We start from the raw sequence: 23,887 nt of genomic DNA, 5'->3' as shown, positions 1-23,887 counted from the left end.
ATCTTATTTTATGAGTGTTCGTTAAAATGTGTCCGCACGTAAAGGGAGAAATTTGTAAAAGGAATTCTTTTTTTCTTGATGTAAGGTGAGATGATTGAAAGCACTGGTGTATTATGTTGCTTCAAAATTTTTTTGTGTAAAGAGACATAGATATCCAGGATAAAAATAAAAACTAGTAGTTAGGACCACTTACCATAATGATTTAATAAATAATTAATTGATTAAGAGTGGATCAGAACATTATTTAAGTACTTTGATGTAGGTATTGTCTATGACACACTCTAAAATGTTAAAGCCAAAAATATGTACACTTGTCCAAAAAATAAGCTAACTTTAACACAGATGAGGAACAATCAAAAATTAGATTCTTAGTTTTGTTCTCATTTTCTCCGTCTACATCATTATCATCGCGTGCCTTCTTCGAAACAAAGTTAGGCGATCATCATCCGAAAAGCTTAAGAGGGCTCTCTCCGGCACTCGTTTCATACAATCGTAGTTCCAATTTCATTTGAATATTAAGCAACCAAAGTCCATGAAATTTTGCAGACATATTCTAGAAACTAATATGTATGTCTGTGGTTTTCCAGATTTCTGTTAAAATATTCGGTTTCAAAGTTACGCGGTCTTAAAAAATTTCATACAAAACTTTGAGCCCCTGTAATTTTAAAAATACATATTTTTAGAAAAATCTAAAACACCACAGACACAGATATAAGTTTCTAGAATATGTCTGCAAAATTTCATGGACGTTGGTTGCTTAATATTCAAATGAAATTGGAACTACGATTGTATGAAACGAGTGACGGAGAGAGCCCTGTTAAAGCCGCCTCTTTCAACTTCGGTTAACTAAGCCCTTTCCACCCCCTTATATCTTCCAACGCCCCAATAAAATTAATATTAAAATGTCACATATTATTGCGACATACTAGTTTTTTACCACAAATAAGTTCCGAAATGTAATGAATTTAGAAATAACGGTAAACACTTCCTAATTTTAAAATCTTTAATTTCCTAAATAACAAAATTTAGAAAAACTGTTAAAACTCAAACCTTAAATTTTCTTTATTAAAATTTTTAACATTCTTACGCTGAACGCTTTTTGAAACTTTCAAAAAAGTGAAGAGAAAACTAATACCTCCTAATACTTACAAATATAATTAAATTATTTTAATCTTCACTTAATTTATTTTTTGTGTTGAACATTTCAGCGAAAGTAATTCAAAATTTAATAAATATAATATTACTTCTAGAAACCACTTGAAAACCACTGTTCAAATATTCATTTTCGATTAGGTACTAAACTACTAAAGTTTTCTAAGCTTGATTGTATTATCGAAGTTTCTGATAATTAGGTTCTGAAACTTAAATTACTCTATCAACTATCACTTTTTGGTGTGACGGAGACGACTACTTGCTTTTGAAGCCTTAGATCGTGGATTCAATTCCTTATTTAAAAAGTCCATACGAATATTACAAGTCTGTTTTTTTTACGGCCCAGCCGTTCAACAGATTTTGATAAAATTTAGTACATAGATAGCTTGCATCCCGGAGACAGACTTATGTAGTTTACATTTTGTTCCGGACAATCAAAGAGTCTCCACGGGATTTTTAAAACCTAAATCCACGCGGATGAAGTCGTGAGCATTATCTAGTCATAAAATAAATAAACAACAAGTGTAAATTAAAATTTTTTTAACACCCCCGACAAGTGAAGGTTACAGTAACTAGAAAAGAACTGATAACTTTCAAACGGCTGAACCGATTTTCTTTGATTATAGCTAAGAACACTTGCGATCAAGCCACCTTTCAAACAAAAAACAAAATTAAAATCCGTTCATTAGCTTAGGAACTACGATGCCACAGACAGATACACAGATACACATGTCAAACTTATCACACCCCTCTTTTTGGGTCGGGAGTTAAAAAGAGTGTTAGACATAGAATAGTAATGGTATCTAAAAGAAAAAATAAAATAAGTAAAAAGCTGGACATTAGGTAGTAAGTAGGTTAAACCTGACTTGCGGAATTTGACCTGAACCGACAACTAACATTGCAAGTAAAATAAAAGCTTGTAATAGAAATACCTAGACGTAATCAAATATTCAGCCATACATGTCCTAGTTTCGAGCTAACACCTACAATTGTGCACACGGAGGCAACACGCCATCCATTCGTTACCACATAAATTTATTGTTAAGGGCGTTTTTTCAAAAACCATTGCAACATATTTGATTACCTCCCTGATGCAAAAGTGGGCCCACCAGTGATACAATAAGTGATTCCCAAGTTTGATTGGTAGCAAGGGCAAACCATTTTTTATTTTTCAAAAGAATATTAGCCATGATGCTAATCATGACTAATACTACTCTTTCCCCTCCAATTAAGCGTAAAGCTTGTGCCAGGAGTGGGTACGACAATAGTGCAACCGGTGGGGTTTGAACCGCCGACCTTTCGGAATTCAGGCCGCTTCTCAAACGCTGAGCTATTTGGTCTGGTTTGGAGGTTTTAACCATGGTTGGCAGCTAGTTTCTACTTTTTAACCCACCGGCGAGCGGTGAAGCGTTCCGTACAACGCCACGTGGAAACCAGTAGAAACTACACATATTTTTACCCTCTATTTTATCCCCTTAGGGGTTGACTTTCGAAAAATCCTTTCTTAGCAATTTCTACGTAATAATAACTATCTACATGCCAAATGTTAGCCCGATTCGTTCAGTAGTTTGAGCTGTACGTTGATACATCAGTTAGTCACTCAAACACCTTTTCTTTTTAACCCCCGACCCAAAAAGAGTGGTGTTATAAGTTTGACGTGTGTATCTGTGGCATCGTAGCTCCTAAACTAATGAACCGGTTTTTTTTTTAATGATGTAACTACAAATTCGAGGTTTTCAGATTTATTCCTGTACATGTGTTATAAGACCTACCTACCAAATTTCATGATTCTAGGTCAACGGGAAGTACCCTATAGCTTTCTTGACTGTCTGACAGACAGACAGACATAAATGACACTAAACGAGTCGCATGGGATGCGCTGGACTTAGGTGGCACAAGACTGTGGCTATGAAAGTTTGTATAAGAGACTTGTTTCTAGGCTAGTGGACGTCTATCGGTTGATCGTGATAATGATAACGAAAAGCGCTCGGAGTCGTTACCGCATGTTGCAATTAGTGCGATGGTTCATGGAAAATACCCTTAACAGGGCTCTCTCCGTCACTCGTTTCATACAATCGTAGTTCCAATTTCATTTAAATATTAAGCAACCAAAGTCCATGAAATTTTGCAGACATATTCTAGAAACTAATATCTGTGTCTGTGGTGTTTTAGATTTTTCTAAAAATATGTAGTTTTAAAATTACAGGGGCTCAAAGATTTGTATGAAAATTTTTAAGGCCGCGTAACTTTGAAACCGAATATTTTAACAGAAATCTGGAAAACCACAGACATAGATATTAGTTTCTAGAATATGTCTGCAAAATTTCATGGACTTTGGTTGCTTAATATTCAAATGAAATTGGAACTACGATTGTATGAAACGAGTGACGGAGAGAGCCCTCTTAAAGCTTACCTATTAATTTGTTCACTGAAATGTTTTTAATCAATGACACAATGAAGTATCATTTAGCATCTGCCTGTTTGGAAATGCACAATATTTTAATCAACTATGTATGTCATTATAATTTACGAGTAGATACCATTCTGTTTGTTTCATTATAATAATGGTTGCAGGAAAAATAATTAACTTATGCTAACTGAAAATGAAATGACACGTATGTCGGCTAATTGATAGTTTAATAATAATATGTTAAAGTATATTTAAATAACAATATGTTAAAAGTTAATTATACATTTTAAATCTGTTAGGTTGTCATCTTACATACCTAACTAAATTGATGCTCAGGTGTAGGAAAGAAAGTAAATCAATCACGTTGAGATTATGACAAACAAAAAAAATGTAACCCTATTTTTCTAACCCTTTGTTTTTTAATAACATCTTTCTAAGGAAATCCTTTGTAGAAGAAGCTAAAATATTTTGTGCCTCACATTCACATAGATTTTGCCGTATAAAAATGGACTGCTTTGTACTGAGAACTCATTTGAAATAGAAATACTTGTAAAATAAGGCTAGATGATTATCTGTAGATAGAATGAAAATAATTAATTCTGTCAGTAAATGAAAATAATAATTAAATTCAAATAACTGCTATGTTTTCAAATGGAAATATTGTAAAACTAAGCTACTCGTTTTGCTTTAACCTTTTCAGCATAAATAAAAACTTTAGTACAGTTTTTGTTTATCTACTCAAAATTCGTGCAAATACGCTTAGACTTTTTGATTGAATTTTATTTACATGTAAAATATTTTCTCACAAGTGTAAATTAAAAATTTATAACACCCCCGACAAGTGTAGATTACAGTAACTAGAAAAGAGCTGATAACTTTCAAACGGCTGAACCGATTTTCTTGGATTATAGCTAAGAACACTCTCGATCAAGCCACCTTTCAAACAAAAAAAAACTAAATTAAAATCGGTTCATTCGTTTAGGAGCTACGATGCCACAGAGGCACAGACAGATACACAGATACACACGTCAAACTTATAACACCCTTCTTCTTGGGTGGGGGTTAAAAATGTCAAATTATTTATGACGGACATAAAGAAGTACACATTTTGAAGAAATAAGGCTCTATAGAGGAAGCGATGTAAAAGATTTTCCGTTGCTGGATTTCAATGGAAATAATTAAGCACCTACAATTACTGACTTAAAGTTAGCTACTGGACGGATTACTGAAGTTTAATCGTCCTAAATTACGCTTATTCAGAGTCGTAAATACGACTCCTAATTTTAATTTAACTTTATACTAAGTATTGCAGCTAGAATACAATGAAAAGAATTTGTATAAATCAGTTACCTTGGCTCAAAGTCGCTGACTGAATTGACTGATTAAAGAATTTTAGATCAAAATAGTTTAAAAGTTAAAGTAATATGAATTTAATAGTAAATTTTCATTTCTATTATACGTACCCAATATTATGATAAACTATGTAGTTGACCTGCGCTGTGGTTCTAGTGGGAGTCTACGAGTAAGTTACAGAGAATACCTCCAAAATCTCACGTTTCTGAAACCAGCTATTAACTGTACTTGCCTGCGTTTATATTTCTTATTCTTTTAAATCAGTCAGTTTTTTTATTTTTCTGTAAGTATATTTAGGTTTTTAAAAATCCCGAGAAAATATTTTTCGGGGTAAAAAGTAGCCGTGGTCCGACTCCGGGTTGCAAATTATCAAGGTGCTAAACGTCTGAAAATCATAGAAATGGATGGGCCATGAAAAGACACTTTTTCAATTACAATACAATATTACGTATGGATATAGTTTCGCAATGTCGCCCTTCCGGCATCAGTTTTCTCTTCCACCTATAATATGGGTACCTTCAAGTCAAGAGTGAATAGGCACCTTCTAGGCAAGCGCGCTCCATCTTAGGCTGCATCATCACATGCTAGTAGGTCTGATTGCAGCCAAGCGCTAGTCTATATAATTAAAAAAAAAACTCTGCTTTTCGTAAGTTTTTGTTCTCACATTCTAAAGCTTCTGTTAGAAATCTCTCAAAAAGATAAATAAAGCTTGTTCTTTCAATGTTTATGTTTTAGTTTTAAGTTTTGGTAAAGCAAAAATGGTGACAAATAAACAGAGAGGCTATTTTACAGGAAATCTTATGGCAAGGTATCTCATACGGCTATAATATTAAGCTTAACTTCAGTGTAAGCGAATTAGTTCCATTGTACGTCCGAAAAATAAAACGTAGTACGAAATTCGTTCCTTTTACGAGTACGTGAGCAATTCCTAGCTGTACCGATAAGTCGGCCTCGATGTACGCTGCGATTGTTCGACGCCCGGCCAAGCCATCTGTATTGTGTTGCTTTCCAATATCTGGATCAAATCAAGCAAGCATTTACAAATCCAATTCCATATATTGTAAGGTTATATTATTATTACAGGTGACATTTTGCTTCCGATCAAAGCCGGTCCGATTAAATTCGGTTAAAAAACAGAACTGACTACTTTCACTATCACACCAACCCATTTCCGGCTCACTACTGAACATGGGTCTTCTATCAGCATTCAAGGGTTTGGCTATTAACCACATGGTGGTCGATTGGCAGACTTCACACACCTTTGAGAACGTTATGGTGAACTCTCGGGTATGCAGTTTGCCTGACGATGTTTTCCTTCACCGTTAAAGCATGTGATATTGAAATAAATAAATAATGAAATCATTCATTGCTCAAAAAACATAGGTACAAGTACAATAAGTATCTTCTGCAAAATATTAAAATGTTCAGTCTCATAACATACCTAATGCTTGAAAAGTTAGAGGTGCGTGCCCGGGATCGAATCCCTGACCTCCCGAACAGGAGGTCAACATATTAACCATTAGGCAAGTCAAACCCTTACATTCTGATAGGAGAGTCGTGCTTAGTAGTGAGCTGGTGATAGGTTGGTCATGAGGATGATGACTAACCGACGAAACAGATTTGAAACAAGCATTCGCGAATTCGTTATGTACATATATAATACGTAAATATATATCTATATATATTATAATACGTGAATAGTATTTTATGGAAAGGAATGGACACAACATGTACTGAATGCTTCCAAGCATGCAAAGTATCGATAATATTCTCCAGTTTCGGCTCAATTACTTTTTGATGTTAATGTTGTGGCTAAACACGACACCTATCTTTATCGTTTGATTTTATGTTATCTATAATTTTTATCCATAAAAATTGAAATACCTATAGCTTAATCTAATAGAAATGCATAATTTCACTAACGTACGTATAACTTTATCATTGTTAGGATACCTACAGTTAATTATTTTAGCCTTAGTTGATGTCGGCTGTATTCACGCGGTTAGTCGAAGTAAGCCCAACTGGTAAAGTACATTAAGGGGACTCTGCTCACGCCGCGTCGCGAGCAGAGTCCCCTTGAAAAAGGACCCCTGGCTAACTGCTGAGTACAGCTCGCATCAGCTATATTTAAACAGTTATGTAGACATTATTATTACAAAGTTCACGGAAACAAACGTGACGTGTGCGTTTACGAAAATCATTTACCATGGAAGGGCAAATTCATGATTTGACGTTCATTTTTCAAAGAAAAGGCCTGACTCACTAAGTCATCAACGCCCACCCAAAATTCTCGAAGCTAAAAAGCTGAAATATTGCATCGACTTTCCCTTTAAAATGTAGACAAGGAACAAAGCTGGAATTCTAGAATTTGGAAGCCTCTGGCGATCTCTAGTTATATTATAGAGACAATACTCCATTAATGTACTGCATCAATAATGTGTCACTCTACCTACATCCGATTGCCAATATAAATCCAATTAACACCTCATGGTTGGGAATTAAACAATATACTTAGTAGGTATAGTATATAATTACATGCTGGTGTTAATTAACAGTAGTATCGTATTCAATAACGGGTCATTTAATCTCGTGCGGCCATCGTCAGGTGGTTCATTAAACGGGTCATTATGTACTGTGACAATGTATACGGTATATAGCACAGATACAATATTAAATTATGTATGTAAAGTATCTTGTGGACAGGCGTGATACATTAAATACAAATGAGTTTAGGTAGAGATTTTCCAGGGCAGAATTGCACGCACTTCACTAAATAAACGAACCTAGTGATTATAACAAAAAAAAAACAGTAATATTATAATGGCGAAAGTATGTGTGTATGTTTGTTACTCTTTCACGCAAAAACTATTTGACGGATTTGGCTGTTTAGAATGGAAGTAAATTATTCCCTGAATTAACAACATAGACTACTTTTTATCCCGGAAAATCAAAGAGTTCCCACGCGATTTTAAAAACCTATATCCACGCGAACGAACTAGCGGGCATCAGCTAGAACTACCATAAATTTTACTGTCTGTCGTTTTACTAGACTAAAATTGAAATCTGGTCACTCAGACTGCACGCTGTCTTATAGAGTGTTTTTGTAAAACGCGAAGCCAGAAGTTCGCAAAGGAGATCCTGAATGAAGCAAGCCGAGCCAACAAAATGAAGATTGAGTAGAGAAAGCTGAATGGAGAGACGACGGAGCAAGTCTTCTGGCGTAACTTAACTTTGACTCTAATACCAGTTTTGTTGGCTAAATGATTAAAACAACAGTAGAACGGTATTTTAACTTTTTCATAAAGCTAAATACATTTTCCCACAGGAAAGCCCAACATAAAAGCTTAATCAAACCAAAGTTTATCACGTCATTTTCCTTGACCGTAGATCAGCGATGAATTAATTATTATCAAGCAGCTAAGTTTTAATTGATCCCAGATGTCGGACCAATATTGAGGCCCGCGGGGTTTTGCCGATATCGTAAGAATTTCAGATTAATTTCCTAAATTTGTACCCCAGCTTTGTTTGAAGTAAGTTTTTAGAAAAAAGGAATTGTTTTGTTCCAAATATTTATTTAACTAACTAAATTCTAGATTTTTAATAAATCACTTTGCAAATCACAATGTCTCTAAAATCTGAACCTTAAAATCTTGTTAAATAAATTATTCAAATATAATCAATGTACATAACTTATAATTTATGCCTAATATGTTTACTTTGTCGAATACGCCCTACAAATTCCAAGATAAAGTAAATAGTAATGTTCTATATGAGATCTAGAGCATAAACCTACACTCAAATAACTTAAAGTAAATGACAAAGTTCTATGTATTTGAAGAGGGTTTGAAGAGGATCAGAGGTCAAAATACTTCCAACGCTAAACTTCCATAAATAGGTATAGAATGCTCTATGCCAATACCCTAATTTTGAATACTAAATTGAAACATTATGGCCTACGAATATATCACACTAATATTATAAAGGCGCAAGTTTGTATGTATGTATGTTTATTAATTCTTAACGCAAAAAACACTCGACGGATTTGGCTGGGAATGGAGATAGATTATTCCCTGGATTAACACATAGGCCACTTTTTACCCTGGAAAATCAATGAGTTCCCACGGGATTTTTAAAAGACCTATATCCACGCGAACGAAGTCGCGGATATGTTAGTGTATGTTCTGTATGGAATTTTAACATCGGCGTATCCTAAACTAGCCAAAGTCGGAATAGTAAAGGTTTGGAAACACAAAGCGCGATGAAAGGAACGGTAAAATTAACTATATAAACCTAGTTACATTGCGGAGCCCCATGACAGCGCGTTCCATTCTCAAGCTCTAAGTATAGGGTGAAAACTTTCATACCCCCACTATTCACCCCCATGCAAATTCCAGCGCGAAAGTCAGTGAACGGTGCAAAACAACGGTATGGATGGGCACTGTTCGAGGACTTTCGCATGCCAGTGAAAAACGGGCTATTACATTTCCTTGAATAATAAATTCTGAGAGCCGCGTTAGAAATGTTCTCGTCACGCGTTACATCTTTCCAAGCCTTTACAGGTAGCTTTATGAAATCCTGAAGATCTGAATATAATTATTACTAATCTTAGTTTCGAACATAGAATAGATTAGAACGTAATCCTCTATTGGCTTTCAATAAGCCGAAGTTACATCAGATTGTATTAAGCTCCATCCGTCCTTTTGTATCCCAAAACTTTTTATAAGGAACGTTCTTATGGGGCTTTTCTTATGGGGACTATCAAAGGCTACTAAAATCTAATAGCTCGAAGTACGCAGGCTGGTCAAGTGAAACACTTGGCCAGTGGGCCAACCAAGTTCGGAATGGCAGACTCCCCACACCTTTGAGTACATTATGGTGAACTTTGGCATGAAGATTTCCTCACGAATTTTCTCCATCACTAAAGCAAGTAATATTTAATTTACATTCTACATGTACTTAAATAAATATAAATACCATTCACGAGCATCTGAGATTGAAAATTTCAACGTTGTACACTTGAGCCCTATAGTTTTATTAATGAAGTTAAATTTTATTTTCCTGAAATTCAAGTAACAATAAAATAATATCCCTATGTTAACAATAGTGGATGATATTCAAAATAAACAAGAGGGCAGTAAGTGGAATCAATTAGCAATACAACTACTTAGCAACAATGGAGAGCATGATAAGTGAGTTCGGCACTTGGACGTGAAGTTAGGGTAATTTAATGGGCTTTGACTCTTCGCTCCCATCATTAGTCACTTAACAAAATCCACATTGACAGGGTGTATTGACGATAATGACCTTACTTGTCACTTAGGGTCTGACTAAGCCCATAAGGAAAATGCGTACTCAATATACCTACATACCTATATACCGTAAGCAGGTAATAAAACTCTTCCTATTTTTCTAGGGTTCCCTACATGAAAGGGAAAAAAGGAACCCTTATAGGATCACTTCGTTATCTGTCTGTCGTGTCTGTCAAGAAACCTATAGGTTACTTCCCGTTGACCTAGAATCATGAAATTTGGCAGGTAGGTACATAGGTCTTATAGAACACATTAGGGGAAAAATCTAAAAACCGTGAATTTGTGGTTACATCACAAGAAAACTATTAAAATGTAGTCATAAACAAATAATAAGTATTTTCAACTTTCAAAGTAAGATTATTATACCAAGCCAAGTGGGGTAATGTGAAAACTATACCTACCCTGTGTAAAAATAGTGCCTCGTACAATATTATAGTCATACCGTAAGAACAACTTTGTAATGCAACACATTATAAAATAAAATGCCGTTTATAGCCTTCTTTATGGGATTATAAACAGCTGCTACACCTCTTTTTGATGGATTCGACCCATAAATTTTTACGTCTTTCAGTAAACTTACATTATAATATTTATGGCTGTTTTAAGAAAACTTTGTATCATAATTATTAGAATATTCTAATTTTTTCTCCACGATTATATCCGCATTTTTAGATTTAACTAATAATAATATGATCTAGCATTGCTTTAAATAATTGAAATTTTTAATAAGCTATTCGCTTTTTTGTTCGGACTTCAGTACTCAAACTTACTGAAGAATATGCAGTGCTCAGTCAAGCCGTCAGGCTCTTATGAGCACGAAGAATATATGTAACTTTTTATTTCGAAACTAGATGATTCCCGCGACTCCGTCCGCGTGGATTTAGGTTTTTTAAAAACCCGTGGGAACTCTTTGCTTTTCCAGGATAAAAAGTTGCCGAAGTTAATTTCTGGGACGTAAGCTATCTCTGTACCCATTAAAATCGGTTCAGCGGTTGAGCCGTGAAAACGTAGCAGACAGACAGACAGACACACTTTCGCATATATAATATTAGTATGGATAAGTGAACAAATAACGAGCACGGAGAAACCAACTTAATTATGAAACTTTTTATTTTGAAATAAACTCATAAAAAAATAAAAACCAGTCAAGTGCGAGTCGGGCGACGCTCTTTTAGGGTTCCGTACGTAACTATAAACATCATATTTTGGGTGTATGAAACATTTCTTTTCCGAGCTAGAACATCGCAGTAAGCCGTGAAAGAAAAAACCCAAAAAATGTTCATTTGTTTTGGCCTCAGCTTACAAATTATTTTATAAGTCGTTGTTTTCAGTATTTGTTGTTTAAATATAGTATAATCTACATTATATCTTAATTCATATCAACAAAAATAATTTTGTAATATTTTTTATGTCCTATAAAAATAAAGAATCTTACAAATACAGATTTTGAGTTTTTATTTAAAGTTCAAACCTTGGTAGCGACTCCTAATATCATTTAAAAATTTAAAAAAATACTGAAATACTTTCTTATAGTATATAAATTAAAGAAATTTTTTTTTCTAGGAATAAGGACCACCCTAATGTACGTATATGGTACATAATATACCGAAATTTCATATCCCTAACTAGTTTAGTTTTGAGATACCCTCCGTCACAATATTGGTCTAATACTGACAACTTTGACGGCCCCCTATTTCTTTATTTTTTTATAATAAAAATAAAATAAAAAATACATAGGTCCTCCACTCAATAAGTTCTAAACAGTGATATACCACATGCTAGGGTAAGAAAAAAATATTTATTTTTCTTGGATCCTTTTTCATTTATGGGAATCCCCCTGAAAAACAATTTAATTGAATTATTACATCAACATTTAATTTTAAGTCAACCTTCTACACCAATTACCAAAATCATTTTGTCTACGAGCTAGAGACCTGTGACACGCGGATAGACAGACAGACAGACAGCAGACAGACATTAATGGGGCTCGGTTTTTACTCTGTGGGTACGGAACCCTAAAACAGCCTAGTTGCTACATCCATAGATTTAATTACTTCACAACTCTACTGTAGTGTATAATAAGGTTGGTTTGGTTATTTCCCTGAACGAAATTTTCGTTAATTAAAATCTCACCACAATTAATAAACCCAATACGAATTTTGTCAATTCGTTTTTACACCGCGGAACCACGAACACACACAAAACAATTCAAAAGCGTAAAAAACAGATGAAAATATTGAAGTACAAATTCGCTCAATACGGTTGTAACAAAAGATTGGTTTTTTGCTGTATAGCCAAAATGTAGGGTTTGATTAAATTTCTGCAACGGCAACGTTCAAATTAATTTACTGTTTTTTTTTAATCTACTATTGATAGCAATCAAACTTGCTGGCAAGTGATGATGTAGCCTATGATGGAGCATCCTTGACTTGAAGGTGAGATATATTAAAGGTGGAGTGGAAAATTGATGCTGGGACGCCATCCCACTTAAATGATATGTATCAAATAAAAAAAATCTACAAAACACCTACTCTTTCATTGAGGTTAAATGAAAGAATGATAAATTATTATCAAGTGAATACATGAGTTTTAGATTAGGTATATACGTACATTGACTACTATTTCATAAGAATGTAGCCTCTCTAGCAGCTGAAGTGGCTAAAAAATATATTCAAACTTATCTTCAGAAACTATAGATAAAATGATTTATTTCGAAGGTTCGAGCCACCTGCCGTTTCGATATTGACGGACGGACTGACGGACAGACAGAAAGACGGACAGATAGACAGACAAACAACAAAGTGATCCTATTAGGGTTCTTTTTTCCGTTTGAGGTACGAAACCCTAAAAAGTCTAGTGGTTCGCGTACCCAGTTAAAGATTAGTATAATACTCCGTAAGTATAATAAATAATTATAGTTACAAAAATACGGACCGGGCAGGAAATATCACACATCAAACTTTAGAAAGAGATAAACGGCAGCTTCGGTTTCATAGTATCCTCTCTGTTCTTGAGACTGACAATTTAGCAACAAAACGTCACAGGTATAGGTAACAGAGACGATAACGACACTCTACGAAGCCGAAATCAAATTCAAAGTCATTTATTCAAAATAAACCGTACTTTGTACACATTTTAAATGTCAATTGTTGAATTGCAAGATAATTTAAGCAATAGTGATAATTAATTACGTTAATTATTAACTTAAGACTAAAACTACGAAGGTTCCAAACGCACCCCATTATCTCTTTCTACAGTTCGATGTTGTAGTTTTTTGTTGCGGGGTACTGTAAGTAAATATTTCAAAGCTTAGAATACCACCTGTTGCATTACCGTACCAATACATAAAGAAAATGAGAACTAATTATACAGGAACAGGAATGTGAATGCTAGAGCAAAGTAACTAATTATATAGCTTCATGAACAAGAAGATTTTCTCGACCTTTACGGTATAGAAATGGTGCAATGCGGTTGAATAGGAATCACGCCAACCCTGTCTTTGTACTGCAATCTCAGACCTTCGTTTTCAATGACCTTGAGGCGTCAAGTACTAGGCATTACGCGAGCCTTTGCAATACATCCGGCGTTTGTCAATTAATGTTAACTTCTACAAGTGTTAAATTCTAATTTTCTACGGTATCGGTGCCATCACATAGATGCCGCTATTTCACGGCATTTTAGACATCGATTTTATGGTGTCAAAAAACGTTAGTTGTTGTCTTATGTTTTAGTGAAGTCATATCCCGCTGTGTGACGGCTAATATGACAGCCGATATTTCTAGGAAACCAAAGCTTAAGCGATACTATCAATGATGGCAAATACTACTACTATTTCGTGCTTAGCAATTACTTTAAAAAAATTCTTACATCAGAATGGTTTCCAATATCCTAATGCCATATTTGCAAAACAAGAAGAAAATTTACACATAATAATTCTGAATATTTTAACCATTCAAATTAAGACAACATAAAGATAGGTAGGTATATCTTATAAATCTAACTTATAATGATACAACGTAAAGATATAATTTATAACATAAAAAACTAATACATAAAGTCTTATAAGTTTGTGACATATACGCCTGCAAAAGGTAACCGTGAGAGCAAAAATTCTTCAAGGCGATAATAGTTTATACATTGATAACTATATAACATCTGTGAATTAGAAAGTACTAATACTAACACAGATAATAATATTTTTATAATATGCATTGTGAGCAGGCGGGTTACCTAATACTAAGTGATTACCGGCACCCATAAACATTTGCGCACCAGATGAACAGTCAGTGCATTACCGGTTTTATCAGGAATATGTTGATTGAATTTAAGATTTGATTTAATTAATTTAAGTTTAACATAGGAATGATGAAAGTTTTGTCGTAAATTTCAATAGGAATCTAATAAAAGTTGAATAAATAAAGGAATGTAATAAGAAATTGGTAATTACCGAACAAGCGGAAGGCGCTGAATGTGCTCCACAAGTCCCTCCCGCTGTCGCAGCAGCTAAAGCGCTGCTTCCTGGCACCTGAGGTTAATAACAAAACAATTTGGTTGGTGGAATGTGTGCGGGACGAGGCGGAGAGATGGGAGATATGCAATAGATTTCCCATTCTTCGCCAGGTCGGCGGCTGTAACGGTGCCCTATCCCAACCTCTGTCGGATGAGGCTAGGGCACTGTTATGGCTATACAAGAAGGCCTTACGCAAATAAGTGGTTAAGTATATAATGTGGCCTTACGGAGTGGCATTTTCCAAATGGAAAAAACTCCCAAAAATCAAGAATTAAAAAAAAACAAAACAACTGTATTAAACTGAGAATTATTACCGAATTATACACTTAATCGACGAAGATAGTACCAATTTAGCAAAAACTGAAGAAAACAATCATAAATCCTACATAGTTACTGAAATAGATGATGTTGTGTGATTGATCATTGCGATTCTTGTCAAAGTAATGTTGGAGAACAAGACGGATACGTATGGAAATATTGAACTAATGATTGATTGATGATTTATCTTCCAGGTTTTTGGATTATTTTGGACAACCTACTAATAGCCGATATAAAGCTAAGGAATAGAATCTAAATGCATCTATACAATATAAAAAAGGGACTTTTAATAATGCGGTTCCAAGCTTTGAAAGAAATAGGCCACCTAAAATCTATAGGTTATTACTGTAAGGTTTATTATGGTATCAATTTGATAGATAACAATAAAAAGACGGGGCAGTTATTTGGGACTACGAAAGCAGTTGTTAATCGTTAAAACAGATTTATTATTTCAGTTTTATTAGGGTACTTTCGATTAGAATATGATTTAAAGAAGAAACGTTACATGTTACAAGAGTGATAGCAATTACATTTACAGTAAAAACACACCATCGATGTATCCTATGGCGTAGAATTTGAAGAACGGGCTTCAACCTGTCAAAATTTTGATTGAAAATGGAGTGCACAAAATTATAAAAACGTGATCAAAATTGTTTAAAGGTGATCGCATACCGAGGTATGACACGCGAGACTTGCAGAAACTGATAGAGCCATAAAAACAAAGCATTTTTAGTAGTGACTACAAAGCCTACAACACATTCAAGAAGGAAGATCAAGGTTGCGAAATACCTGAGCATGCTCTCCAAAGTATATCCGATAGAAGACCGATAAGTGCATTGCGTCAGTGCTGTAAGCTGAGCAATTTGACGGTTAATGATTGATCTCCAATAATTTCATTGTGGTGCGGTAATCTATACAGTCTAAATCTGCATGGAGTGTACATGGCAGAGCCATCCCAAAGTGATAAAAGTGCTCCATGTCAAACCGAACCTGAGCCTGATAAGTGTGAGGTATTGTTTTGGCGTGAAGTATCGCTTTACTTTATTTTGGTTAGTTACCATCAAGCTTTATAGCAGCTTCTCAAAGTCAATAGAGATTAGCACTATCTGACATTATCGGCATTTTAACACGTTTTTTTTTTTCATGCGAATAGTGAGACCGAATCTGTCACACGGATTTGCATTTTCATGACTGAAAATTGCACTTGTGGCTCTAACAGTTCTTGCACCTCCTGTGCGTCTTACGATTGTGTGCGATCTCCTTTAACAGTGTTAATTAAAATAGAAATATAAATCAAAAATTTGATTTGGTTTGAATCATAATGATAATTATTAGAATCAGTGTCGTCAGAATGTCTTACTTCTGCGTGTTTTATACTAGTAACAATATTATTAGTAACAGTATTATTCTCTTTACCTTTAGCTGTTCTTGTTTGTAATCGGGCTGGTACGGTAGCAACATCCGGATCTTGCCCCATCTATTGAAGAATAGAGCAATGGCACCGATCCAGACTATTAACACTAGAACGACTATTCCAATCTCCACGCCCCGTATCTGTTGAACGTAACATTTTATTAGAAAGTTTTCTCGCAAACTTAAAGCAGAGCCAGCAAACTCATAATATATGAATGGGTTATAAAATAAAAGATATCTGTATAATGAAAGGGACGTTACTAAATTATAAATGTAAACGAAAAAGTTCAAAGTAACGATTTGTTCTTCGTTGTGGTTTCGCCCAAATCGAATAAAAGGCTTTAAGTATTAATATGGCGTGGTGACCCCACCTAAACAATCACAACGGTCTAGGCTAAATAAGTCTAAATAATTCAGTATCAGTACGAATTTTCTGATTACCATTCGACAAAACCTCCTATCAAAATGTACATTTTGGTTACTTCATTTTGCAAATATCCCTATACTAGTGCGTTCCATGCATACATACTTCGTTGAGAACTAAGCTAGATTTGAAAAATATTAACCAATCAAACTCAATGAATGTAGATGTTCTTAACACAAATATCTGTTGGTAGTTTACCAAATTTCTGTAAAAATCTATAAACACTTGTACAGTGACTCCAAGACTTACATATACAAAACTGTGAGCCTGTATAACTTTGACACATATTTATGTATTCACTGTGAAGGTATACCTATATGGAAAGCGCTAGGGAAACATCTCTTAACAATCAAATCAAAAATTGAACTAACTTAATTCAATTCTTCGGTCTTTTATTCGGGTCGTCCGGGGTTCTATTCCGAGTACATTTAGCTTTTCAAAGCTATGTGCGTTTTGAGCAATTTAATATCAGTGGTGGAGGGCTTCGGCCGTACCACCTTACTGGCAAAGCCGTACTACCAAGCGATTTAGCGTTCCGATACGATCCCCTGTAGAAATCAAAGGAGTTTGTAATGAAAACAGCCATACCTCTTCCAGGTTAGCCCGTTTCCATCTTAGAGTGCATCATCACTTACCACCAGGTGAGATTGCATTCGAGGGCTGATTTGTACTGATTAAAAAAAGTAAGCGAAAACTGATGCTCTCAAAACCTCATCTCTTTTATAAGTGAAATACAGTGTGTTTGTTCAACTATATGAATTCCGGTGGTGCTATTTGCATACAAATGCGTGGATTGAGTGGAAACCGAATCAACCTGTGGAGAACAGATACGCTATCCAATATCAGGGAGCAAATACTGCAAATACCACAGGGTGAATACCTTTTCAATCATTGAATTTATTACCTTTTGTAAAACTGCAGACTGGTTTAGCAGCATGCGTTGTTATTAGTTTTTTTATAATTCAGATCTAGGTTATTCCTTAACTGCAATCTCACCTGATGGTAAGTGACGACTGACGATGCTGCCTAAGATGAAAGCGGGCTAACTTGGAAGGGGTATGGCAGTTTTTATTAAACCCATACCCCTTTGGATTCTATACGGAATCGTACCGGAATGCCGGTAGGGTGGTAACTAGTCACGGGCGAAGCCTCCCACCAGACCAGACCAGAGTTCAGGAATTATTAAATTCGAAACTCCTGATGGGAATCAAACCCAGGACCTCCCACTAATAAGATGTCAGCACTTACCACTGTGCTAGGGAGTACGTCGAAATATATAGATCTTCTATCTACCACAATTTACATATGTTTTATTTTTTTTATCTCATAAAGTCCGTTAGGCGACAAAGGAAAAAAATACACTGAGACTAAGTATGCCCTTCCCGGACGTTTTTAAATGAATCGGGCCTACTCGTAGCGCCCATAATATTATCCATAATAATATGTTGGTATAATTCCTCCCTTATTTCGACCCTTGACCTCGTAGGATTGCTCTGTCTAGACTTCTCTGTTGATCGACTGTGTAGAGTTGTAGTTTCGTATGTTTGTTTATTAAGAGCCTTTATCTTAGTTAAAGTCAAAGTCAAGACAACGTCAAATCATCATTCAAAATATTGCACACTTCTTGACTGTCAGTTGTTGGATTTGTAAGAGTTAGGCATCTCGTTATTATCATTGCATTAAGTCATAGAACTGTGATAAACTGATAATACAATTTTGATCTTTAAAATAATGATTTTAATTTATAAAACATTAATAAATATAATATTATGGCCTGTTATCAAAATAAACAGATATTTTATAAGTTCTCGCACGCAAGAGAAAATTTGTGGCAGGTGGGGTAAATATTTTAGGTGAGTCGTAGCTTTTTCGAGGAAACTAAAATATTTGCCCTTTTCTCTCGCGCGCTTGGAATCAAAGGAAAATATTTGAACGTGGCTTTTCTTTAGCAAGAATCTCAATTTTTTCGTGAGCCCTGCTACTAGCACATCAAAGTTTTTTTTATTATAATGAACTGAAGAATTGGGATCACGTAACTACTATAACTTTCGATTGGTTTTGCAATTCAAGCGTTTTTTTTATATTTCGGGATTATAATGCTCCAGGTAACTATTTTCTCCGTGTTTAAAAGGACCTCCCCATCTATTGTGATTTTATAATACTCGAATTATTTTTTACATGGTACGAAACTCTGGTAAATAATATTTTTAGTTTTATTGTGGGGTCAAATATCCACTAGCACTAAAACTGGTTCTGTTTTGACCACATTCTCTTCGTAAAAAAAATTCATACGAACTTCGGTCGCGTGAACACGTACGAAAAGGTATGAAGCATCGCGATCCTTAAAGTGCCTACTATGGAAGTACGAAAAAGCATGATCTTTTAAAATTACTATGAGAGCGCTCTTCTATTACTGGAAGTATGGGGATCGGTATCGTGTTTGCCTATTCGTACGTGTTCGCACGACCAATTTGGAATTTTGTAAGAAAACGCATGCAAAGTGAGCGCGGCCGAGTGTAAACACTCGCAATAAGTCAATCGACATTGACATGATAATGGCTGCTGACCTCTGCAAGTTTTATTGCTAGTGGATGTTTAAAACAAGTACGTAGCAGACCGATCAATAGACTATGAAATAATTTATGATGTAATTGTAACTAATAACTCAGCTAAACAACCTGCCTACAATCTTTTACTGGCTGGTTTTTAACCCCCGACCCAAATAGAGGGGTGTTATGAGTTTGACGTGTGTATCTGTGTATCTGTCTGTGGCATCGTAGCTCCTAAACTAATGAACCGATTTTAATTTAGTTTTTTTTTGTTTGAAAGGTGGCTTGATCGAGAGTGTTCTTAGCTATAATCCAAGAAAATCAGTTCAGCCGTTTGAAAGTTATTAGCTTTTTCCTAGTTACTGTAACCTTCACTTGTCGGGGGTGTTATAAATTTTTAATTTACACTTGTAAATAAATAATAATTAAATACGGAGTAATAGAGTAGTGATTAAGATTACGGACTTATATTTAGGGGGGCCCTAGGTTCGATCCCAGGAGGCACCTCTAACTTTTAGGAGTTATATTTTTAATAATAAGGAAAACAACTCTAATATTACAGATTATGGTCAAACCCTTTTTATTCTAAGAGGGAATCCGTGTTCGGTAGTGAACTGGCGATGTTGATAATCATGACGATGATTACATGCATATAAAAAATCAAATATCACTTTTATTTCTTTGACGGCGCGGAAGAAAAACTAGCTCAAAGTCTACCTTTACAATCGCGCCGCGCGTCCTTCAGTTTCACGCGCTAGTTTTTGTCATATAATAATATGTGAAATATATAAACCAAAAACATTCTTCTAATAAATGAGACTATTTCAATAAAGAATCGTAAAGAAAGGTAACGTCTCTCTTATTATTTAGTTTGATCGGAATAAAATCGTTTGAACCGAGTAATCTAATGTTTATTTTAACGCAACTCGTTGACACAGACGTAAAAGACATGAAGCAAACATTGTCCAAATGGTATAGTGAAGTTATATGTGAGGTAAGGCTTCGCACAAACGGGCTACACACCACAGCTAAACAGCAAATTGAACAAAATACATCTAAGTGGCCGTGGCTCACGACTGGCTTTCGTGAGTGGTGACGTCACTCATACCCGTATCTATTAGTTAACTGTTGAATAGGTGCGATGAGAGAGAGATGAAGAGAGGCGTAATGATGTTTTACGAGACTGAAACCAACTGCTAACAGCATTTCGCAGCCACCGACTACACGTGTACAGCATCTCCATACAAATTATATAAGAAATGCAATACGTAGCTTATAACTAATGACGCCTTGCTGTGGTAGCTGACGTATCTGCGCAAACAGAACACTCGCAACAGTACAACCACAATGGCAAAGTATTGGCAAGTGGGTGGTGTTCTCACTCGCACCTACTTGTTAACTTAAGTGCAGTAAGAGAGGTGGGGAGCGGTGGCTGCTAGCAGCGTTATGCGTGATGTCTCTATGTAAAAATTATATGAAAAATGTAGTTCGCTGCTTGTCGTCGGCTTGTATTTTATTTTATTCTGATACAAGTTAGCCTTTGACTGCGATCTCACCTTATGGTAAGTGATGATGCAGTCTAAGATGAAAGCAGGCGGCTTAGAAGGGGTGTGGTTTCATTAAACCCGTATACTCCTTTGATTTCTACACGGCATCGTACCGAAACGCTAAATCGCTTGGCGGTAAGGCTTTGTCGGTAGGGTGATAACTAGCCATGACCGAAGCCTTCGACCAGAGTGTAGTGTTGCTGGTGAGAAGCCCGTTTGTGCAGGTCCTTAATATAAGTATTATTTTACCGTTGGAAATGTGGGCGACGGCTCGGGCGGCGACACGGTGGAGCGGGGTGTTCCCAACCCCCCGTCCTGCTGTGGCGAAGTCCGTGGGGGCTCTGCATAGAAATGATACAGGCGTTAGTTGATATTGTACATAATATTCAATACTAGCTGTGCCCGCGACTTCGTTCGCGTGGAATATTGACTTTTCGGGCAGCATGTACGATAAAAATGTTCGCCGTGATTCTTTAAATTGACATAACTTTTTTATTTATGAACCGATTGACATGAAATAAACATTAAATGTTAAGTGAAGCTTACTACAATATATTAATGAAAACCGTATCTAAATCAAATAAGCCGTTTCTGATATTAGCGTGCACAAACACACAGACAAACAGACAAACAGACAAAAAAAAATTGTATAACAGACAAAAATGTATAGATGGACAGCGGTGACGGTGAAGCCCCGTCGACTTTCTTTTCGGAGGGTCGGCAGTTCGATCCCGGGCACGCACCTTAACTCTTCTAACTTATGTAAGTCAATTATTATTATCACTTGCTTCAACGGTGAAAGAAAACATCGTAAGGAAACCTGCATAATGGAGAGTTCATTGTATAGAAGTAGGCGTTACTTTGCTAAGGTCCATGATATACAAGAAACCAAAAGCTTAATTTGCAATAATCCGCCAAACTCGTCGTCTTGCATCGTCACTTTGCATTGTAGGTATTTCCTGCATTCAAAGGTATTGCTACCTCTACTCTTACAATAGAGATATATAAATAAGTACCAGATACTTAAATAAAGTACATCCCAAACCTAGAAACCGCTAACGCAAAACACGTTTGTGGTCAAACTAATTTAGGGTTACTATTTACACTGAGGTAATTTTCCTTCTGATTTTCTTCTTCTTAACAGGGCTCTCTCCGTCACTTATTCCATACAATCGTAATTCCAATTTCATTTGAATATTAAGCAACCATGAAAGTTTGCAGATATATTCTAGAAACTAATATCTATGCCTGTGGTGTTTTAGATTTTTCTAAAAATATGTAGTTTTAAAATTATAGGGGCTCAAAGATTTGTATGTAAATTTTTAAGACCGCGTAACTTTGAAACCGAATATTTTATCAGAAATCCGGAAAACCACAGGCATAGATATTAGTTTCTAGGTTATATCTGCCAAATTTCATGGACTTTGGTTGCTTAATATTCAAATGAAATTGGAACTACGTTTGTATGGAGCGAGTGACGGAGAGACTCCGCTTAAAGTTTTTTTTAATAAAAGGAGGAACTTTTCCTTTACCGGTTACCTACCGAATTAGAAAACTGCAGGAGGATTGTAAAAGGAATAGCAATGCATTTAGTCCTGTTATTTTAGTTTCGAGATTGTCTTACAACAGAATTTTATAGCCACACTAGCTGAAGCCCGCGACTTCGTTCGCGTGGATGTAGGTTTTTTAAAATTCCCGTGGGAACTCTTTGATTTTTCGGGATAAAAAGTAGCCTATGTGCTAATTCAGGGTATAATCTATCTTCATTCTAAATTTCAGCCCAATCCGTCCAGTAGTTTTTGCGTGAAGGAGTAACAAACATACACACACACATACAAACTTTCTCCTTTATAATATTAGTGTGATAAATTTAACATCATAAAAATATCCTGAATTTTTAATGCAAAAAAAGTGTATAGTCCAAAAAGCTTTAAATAAAATTATATCTGATTTTTGAAATTTTTGCGCTTACAGAAAAGCTGTATGGAGAAAATTTCAAAGAACGCGCTTTGAAATCGAGTTTCCCAGCCAAGACGTTAGCAAATGCCAAGGCCAATTTAGATGTCGACGGTAGCATGGAAGTCCCACTTCCTAAAAGCAAGTGTGTAATTGTGTACCCATTCATCTGGATTTAGAATAAACTGGCACCGTTTAGAGCAAGTTTGCTGTTGGAATAAAACTACGAAAGAGATTTCGTTTGATATTTAAGGGTTTTCTTTAAAATTTGTGTTTTATCTATACCGATTTTAATTGATTTTGAAAATTCTTTCACCAGTATAAAGCTACATCATTACTGAGTAACAGAAGCTATATTTTGTAACCCCCGACCCAAAAAAAGAAGTTTGACGTGTGTACTTATCTGTGTACCTGTCTGTGGCACCGTAGCTCCTAAACTAATGAACCGATTTTAATTTAGTTTTTTTGGTTTGAAAGGTGGCTTGATCGAGTGTTCTTACTTCATAGCTATAATCTAAGAAAATCGGTTCAGCCGTTTGAAAGTTATCAGCTCTTTTCTAGTTACTGTAACCTTCACTTGTCGGGGGTGTTATAAATTTTGAATTCACACTTGTATAATAAAACGTTAGCAAATGCCAAGGCCAATTTAGATGTCAACGTAGCACGGAAATCCCAGTTCCTAAAATCAAGTGTGTTATTGCGTACCCATCAATTGTAAATTCACGAGGACGAGTTCATAAGATGGCTAGTTAGTAGGTATTTTGTTAGTGAAGGTTACAGTAACTAGAAAAGAGCTGATAACTTTCAAATAGCTGAACCGATTTTTTCGGGTTATAGCTAAGAACACTCGATCAAGCCACCTTTCAAACAAAAAAAAAACTAAATTAAAATCGATTCATTAGTTTAGGAGCTACGATACCACAGACAGATACACAGATACACGGAT

General features: G+C 35.4%; 1 protein-coding gene across 4 annotated transcripts in view; it reads right to left on the bottom strand.

The window, feature by feature from the left end:
- LOC123872255 (fibronectin type III domain-containing protein 5) overlaps nucleotides 1-23,887 on the bottom strand; it is a 153,482-nt gene that overhangs the window by 12,899 nt on the left and 116,696 nt on the right. For 2 of the 4 annotated variants that reach the window (XM_045916422.1, XM_045916423.1), the window contains exons 5-8: nucleotides 21,235-21,326; nucleotides 16,469-16,606; nucleotides 14,672-14,749; nucleotides 14,092-14,112 (exon numbers count right to left, since the gene is read on the bottom strand). In XM_045916422.1, the coding sequence (XP_045772378.1) occupies nucleotides 14,092-14,112; nucleotides 14,672-14,749; nucleotides 16,469-16,606; nucleotides 21,235-21,326 (329 nt within the window). The remainder of the gene's footprint in view (nucleotides 1-14,091; nucleotides 14,113-14,671; nucleotides 14,750-16,468; nucleotides 16,607-21,234; nucleotides 21,327-23,887) is intronic. The other 2 variants (XM_045916424.1, XM_045916425.1) reach the window with 1 other exon arrangement.

This window comes from Maniola jurtina, chromosome 15 (assembly GCF_905333055.1).
Source record: "Maniola jurtina chromosome 15, ilManJurt1.1, whole genome shotgun sequence".
NCBI lineage: Eukaryota > Metazoa > Arthropoda > Insecta > Lepidoptera > Nymphalidae > Maniola > Maniola jurtina.
The sequence above is the reverse complement of the archived record's forward strand: the minus strand, read 5'-3'. Positions and strand labels throughout refer to the sequence as shown.